The sequence below is a fragment of the Fragaria vesca genome, linkage group LG2, assembly GCF_000184155.1.
Source record: "Fragaria vesca subsp. vesca linkage group LG2, FraVesHawaii_1.0, whole genome shotgun sequence".
Lineage (NCBI taxonomy): Eukaryota > Viridiplantae > Streptophyta > Magnoliopsida > Rosales > Rosaceae > Fragaria > Fragaria vesca.
In genome coordinates, this window is record NC_020492.1 from 3,742,013 (window position 1) to 3,748,847 (window position 6,835).

The window sequence follows — 6,835 nt, forward strand, 5'->3', positions numbered from 1 at the left end:
ATTTTCGTACCATCACCGACCCGGTACCTCATACCTCGCTTCAACACTTCATCTCTTCCCACCAATAAACTTCGCCAAACAAACGAAGGATCGCTGCCAAGAGAAGCCTGCATGAAGTTCGACTGCGGGAAGTACTTTGCTCTTAACAATCTCGTTACCAAGGCTTCTGGTCTAGAGAGGATCCGCCACCCTTGCTTGGCCAATAGAGCTCGATTGAAGTATATTAAATTTCGAAAACCCATTCCTCCCTCCGACTTTGGTTTGCATAACCGGTTCCATGCTAACCAATGAATCTTCTTATCACCCTCATTATCTCCCCACCAGAACTTGGCCAAGAGAGGGTGCATGGCTATGCAAAGATGCTTCGGCAGTTCAAAACAACTCATAACATAGTTTGGGATAGATTGTAGCACTGCCTTAATTAAGATCTCTCTGCCGGCCACACTCAAAGTCTTGCCCCTCCACCCCTTTGATCTCTTCTCGATCTTTTCCTGAACATACTGAAAAGCTTCAACTTTAGAGTAGCTTACCTCTATGGGTAGACCAAGATACTTATCGTGCTTGGTAACCCTAGTAACCCCCAACTGAGCCGCCAACTGGAATTGTGCGTCCAAGCAGATATTGCGACTAAATGAGATGCTGCTTTTCTGGAAGTTCACTTGTTGACCTGACACCCTCTCATACTGCAGAAGAAATGTCTCGTAACAACCCACATTCTCCTCATTTAGACCCGGAAAAAAAATCAAAGAGTCATCAGCGAACAACAAGTGACTAATCATTGGAGCCTCTGGACACACCCTAACTCCATGCAACCGACCACCCACTTCAGCCTCCATAATCAGCCGTGAGAGAGCTTCAGCACAAAGCAAAAACAGATATGGAGATAATGAATCTCCTTGCCGAAGGCCCCGAGATGGTCGCACCAAGCCTCGCACTTCCCCATTGATAAGAAAGGAGTAAGAAACAGTACTAATACACCTCAAGATCATCGCAATCCAGCGTTCAAATACATCTTATTTTCTTTCTTTTTGTGTCCACACATTACACATCCAAGTGATGTAGATGTATACCACAATATCAAGTTGCTATTGGAATTCTAATTTTGTTTTCTGCTTGTAATAAGATAAATGGTAATCAAGAATTAGAAGAATTTTTTGGTAATAATATGTTTGAATATGTTTCAATGATAATTTTGATAAAAAAATATGTTTCAATCTTCATTCCTTTTCTTTGTGATCAAATCTGGTTCGAATGCATGAAAGAAAAAATTGGACAAAATCCATAAATGATCCGAATATATACAAAAAATAAACTAGATATATAGATGTATAACTATAATTCTGACAGTTTTGTTGAGTCTTTCCCCTGATTGTGAAGGACTAAATGACTAAACGATCCAAGAGAAGGCAACATCGACTTGCTAAATTGAAGCTGTGCATTTCCTTGTTCCCTTTTCTTGTCTTCAGTTGGGGTCTCCTGCTTTGGCTCCATTGCAAAAAATAACTATGCAATCATCTTGTACTGTACATATACTGTAAAAGTGAAAGAGAGGCCTGCCGATCCCTATCTGAACTAGTGGCTTTGCTTTCCATTATGTGTGTTGCAGGTCACTGGTTCGATTGGACTGGCATCACAATTATCATCATCACCAAATCCATAAACATATATGAGGTACTCCAAAGTACCTCTGTTTTGTTTTCTCGATTTTTCTCAAATCTTCTTCCCCGCTTAGTTTAAGCTTTCCTTTTAATTGTAAACCAATTATTTTGATCTCTTCACTGTAATCTTACTTCTTTAACCCACTCATCAACTAGGCTACATGATAATTGCATAGTTCTTTTTTGTTGTTTGGTACGTTGCTCAGTTCGAAATTTTATTTCGTAAAATCCCCTTTATAAAGTAAATTTTGGTGCTTAATGACCATTTAAGGTATTTGTTCGTCTGAAATTTTAATTGTGTTTTCCTTCATCAAGTGATTCATTAATTAGCTTTGCTGTGCTTTCCTAATTTTTTGATCTTCAGAATCTATACTTACAAGAAAAAAAAAAAGATTATCTTGCAGATCAGGAAAAGATTATATCCTTATTCCCAAAGGAATTCAAAGAAAAACACTATATGAGGAGCCTCCCCATAAAGAATCACAATCATAAACAATTTATCGAATCGAGTTATAACAATGGCTGACAACCCAGAGTCCAGTCTACGTAAAGCAGCTCGTATGCGATTGAAGATGGGAAGAAGCAAGCCTCCCAGCATTGAAGTACCAGACAAAGACGAGATCCTCCGCTTAATAAAAATCTATAGCTCAATTCACACTGAATTGATCGCCGGAAGTGCCTGCTCCGTCCTCCTCCGAAAACATCGATGACCTCCCTCCCTCGGAAGTCCTGAAGAGAGTCGAAGCTTTGAAGTTAAAAATCGCAAATAGTGACGAAGAAATAAGCTTGATACAAGTCATACAACCACCACTAGATCACTGCAAAAGTTGGTGCCTTGTAGGCGACGACACGGAGAGAGTTTGGTTGGAGATGATGAAGAACATGCAACTTTCTGAACCGAACGACAATGAACATAGTAAACAAGTTGTGCTTGCTGCGCTTGATAGTATTATTGAGCTGTTGGACATGGATATTCACTGTGACCTTATTATGCTTTATTACAGGCATCACAGCGTCTTTGGAAGACAATCTGTATCAGATTTAGCTGTCGATTACATCTGTTCTACTCTTGGTTGCTCTCAATCCACGCTCAACATCATTGAATCCGACTCCGAGGGTCTCCCAGGCTATGTTGCAGGTCTCTTTTCTTTCAAGATGGATGGTATCGAACACTTTTGTAGTAATCTAGGGCCATACGGGAAAACCATCCCACCTCGTACAAAGATGGCTACTGATATGAAAAATCATGGAGCCTTGTTCGTATTACTGGTGCAGAATAGTTCTGTGTTTATTACTTTGACTCAATACGGCTTTGTTAATGACTATCAATGCATCCTCATCGCCGGAGAGGACTTCCCCACGACTGAAATCATTAGTTTCACGAAAAAGGTGTCGGAGGAGTTGAAACTTCCTTTATTTTGCCTTTTGAATTGGGATCCAGTGAACTTACGGATTCTATCGGGTTGTGGTGGTGCTGGACCAACCAAATTGTAGTGGTATACAAAGTGGCTAGGTATCTGACCGAGCGATGCAGCCGAGTTCAAAATACCCACCATGAAGCCGAGAGAAGCTGAGTTGATGAAGATCGATTACTTGTGGAAGAAAGAGCCTCAATTTAGACGTATGCTGCATGAGAAGGCGGAAGTCGATGCTTTCTGTGCCCATGGTATCAAGTACGGGAGTACTGTTTTTTTTACCATTCAGATTGAAGCACGTTATCGAGAAAGAGATTGAGAAGTTTCCTGATAGACCGACTATCATGAATGTTGAATATACTTCTAAGCGTATGCCATGTAGAATTTCTATGTAGCTGTTTGGTTTGTAGTGCAAGTAAACCCATAATTATATTGATCTTGTCAATTTTCCTTGCTACTTGCTACTCGCTACTCGGTGTCCAAATCATGTCGAAAGCAGAGAAAAACAAAGATGAAATTAGGGGCTCTAGCATGGTAGATGGGCAGTCTTCACCATCGCTGATCCAGCCCTGAACCACGTCAGACCACCTAAGGTTCTTCAAAAGGCTTCAAAAATTTGAACTGTTTTTTGTATGTTTGTTATAAAAATAGTAAATAAACGAAATGTGCTGCAGATCCCTTTCTGCACTGGTGGCCTTGCCTTACATTCTGTGTAGAGCAGGTCATTGGTTCGATTGGTTTCGCATTGCCATTTCTAGTTCTACTACTACGTACTATCAGATGAGGTATTCTTAAATACCTCTGTCTTTTTTTTTTTTTTCTTTTTTTTTTCCAATTTACGTCCCATTGAACTCTGTCGGGTAAAAATTATGTTTCACTATTGTACTACAAAGTACAAATATAGCTTGAGTTGATTTCATATTTGTAACCAATGATGACATAAATTATACATTGAGATTATCATAAAAATTGAAAATTTGGAGATGATATTAGGGAAAAAAAATATTATGACATGTCCAACTGCGACTATCCCATAGGTGTAACACTTACTCACTTAGTATGAATAAAACCGTCTTGTTAACATAAGTCATTTTGATTTGGAGGGAAAATTAACTTACTCACTTAGTATGAATAAAACCATCTTGTTAACATAAGTCATTTTGATTTGGAGGGAAAATGAAGATATAAGAAAGAAGGGTCTGGTTCAAAGGACATCATATTTAACACAAATTTTAACACTATTTGTGAACCATTAGATTTTAAAACTTTCGATGGTTCAGATTTATTATTGCAATGATGTCAACATAACACCAAGTGATGTGGAAATTACATGGCATTACATATGTTTATAATTAGATTAAACTTTTCTTTATTATCAGTAAAACAAAATTAAAATTTAGGGTTTTTTTTTAATAGAGATTTAGGGTTTTTTTGAAAAGAGAGAGGATGAAAAATAGCAGAAGATAGGGATGTCAAGGTGCCAAACTGTTTTGATAATATTGTTCATATGACTGCGTTGTTCATAGGATTGGGTCCTCCAACTCATCTTCTTCGACTGGCGTACTTTCCCGGAATAGCCTCCCATGCCTACCAACAATCTTGAATCTTGACCAAGATGTTTCTTAATTGTCTTAGATATGTGCTCTTGTTTATGAGCAAATTGGATTTCGGAAGACACTTAGATCAAGGCCCCCATTCAATTGATCAATAAACTTGACAAAATAGAACAATGGATTGAAGTTAGAAGATTTCAAAGAAGAAGATTGGGGCCTTGAGGAGTAGAGTTATTGACTTGTTAACCCTGCTTGTAGTCCTCAATCAACAAAATTCTCCAAATATAATACTCAATTCATCTAGATAGACTAGCATCGATCATAACTTCATAAGCCTTATACATGCATGCATGTGTATTCATGTGTTCTTGTTGTAAGTATCGTGATTAGCCATAAAAAGTGGAAGCATGGAGATGAAAACTTGGAGTCTGTTCTTTTATGGAGTTTCTGCCGTTCTTGTTCTTGTGCTATTCTTATCATTTTTTTTTGTTGTCTACGATTAATAAGAATTTTGATTTTATTTTTAATATTAAAGAAAAGTTTAATCTAATTATAAACATATGTAATGTCATGTAATTTCCACATCACTTGGTGTTATGTTGACATCATTGCAACAATAAATCTGAACCATCGAAAGTTTTAAAATCTAATAGTTCACAAACGGTGTCAAAATTTGTGTTAAATTTAATGTCCCTTGAACCGGACGGAAGAAAGATAATAATATATGATATTGGATTGGTTTCAGCTCTGATTACAAATTTGATTTTTGGGCATTGACAACATTCAAGACGTGAATCACAACATCCAATCCGAGGTAAAGATATAAACTGATGTCTGCCGATCGCCGGTTCATTTGCAGTCTGGTGGCTTTGCTTTACTTGGCAAGTATTGTATGTCCTAGGTTCGATGGCATCGGTATGAACAGAATCATACCCTTTGTTCAGAATGATGAGGTATTCTATAATACCTCTGTTTGTGCGTGCATATATTTAAATTTATCCAATGCAATGAAGATTATGGAGTTTTCCTACTATGGATTATTGAACTTGAAATCTATACTATCGACATCAGCCATGCATTATGCATTATGCGATAAAAGATAACATACATTTTGACATCCAAATCTAGTAAGACCATAATCATCGGTGATGATATAGCTAGCATTCTAGCATCTATTGTATTCTTGCTTGCCAAATGTGTGTCAATTGGGCTTCAGATTCATAAGAGTTAAATAGAACTTTACGTTCATCTCCTCGTATAATTTGTAGTTAATTTCTAGACTTATAAAATACTTGAGAAAATTAATAATTTCTCAAAATGTGATTCACTTAGCATTATTTTATCTTATAAATGTACACATATCGATATCAGTCATGCATGTTAAATCAAATCCATGCTAATATCATCCAATTTTGATGCACACTTCCTTCGCTTTGCACGAAGGTCAGCAACATTGGTAATTTGGTATGGTCATTGGTCATAGAACCTTGTTAACTATCAGTGTCATTGCAGCACAAACATATATTAGTGCAAAGTTCAAATCCTTATGAGTAAGATTAAGATGCCAACAGTTAGAGCTGACAACTTAACAAGCTTCTACTTTAAGCTTGAAATTTAGTAATACTGTGCACCACATAGTAATACTATGTCCGTCAATAATCATCGATCATTATAACGTAACTCTTTCTTAAGCTAACTTAACAATCTACCCAAACCTCGCGATGATGAAACCTATCACTTAAAAATACGAAAACCACATGCACGATTTGTTTTTCTTATTGTAACCACAGTCTGAAGTAGAAAACGAAAGTAAAAAATCGTCTTTTTCAACATTGACTCACCACCACGATAGTTGCTATTTTAATTTTAATTTTAATTTTTGAAAAGGTAGTTGTTGTTTTTCTTATAATAGAAATTGGCCAATTCATCCGATCATGAACTTGAATCATATATGACATGTTACATGTCCTAATTACACACCTAACTTTCAAAGTTGTTAAAGCTTACTTATTTACTTTCATCCAGTAAACTTTTTAGTCTAAGAATTTACGTACTTACCATAATAACTATATCACTAATCACTTTCACTTCATTAATACATTAAAAGTAACTGTACAAAAGTCTTTATACGTAGAAAGACTGAGAAGTGAGAAGGACGGTCCCCCAAAAGCAGCTCCAAGCTTTTCTGCGTTGAACTGAGAAAAAGCTC

At 36.9% G+C, this 6,835-nt stretch overlaps 1 protein-coding gene across 1 annotated transcript; it reads left to right on the plus strand.

The window, feature by feature from the left end:
• The first annotated feature begins 2,528 nt into the window (after positions 1-2,528).
• On the plus strand, positions 2,529-3,152 carry LOC101311540 (DNA topoisomerase 6 subunit A-like). The gene has a single exon (XM_004292075.1). The coding sequence runs from the start codon at positions 2,529-2,531 to the stop codon at positions 3,150-3,152; it is 624 nt and encodes a 207-aa protein (XP_004292123.1).
• Positions 3,153-6,835: the final 3,683 nt, after the last annotated feature.

Coding starts and splice junctions, on each gene's coding strand:
- LOC101311540 (XM_004292075.1), top strand. CDS start 2,529: ATGATGAAGAACATGCAACTTTCTGAACCGAACGACAATGAACATAGT.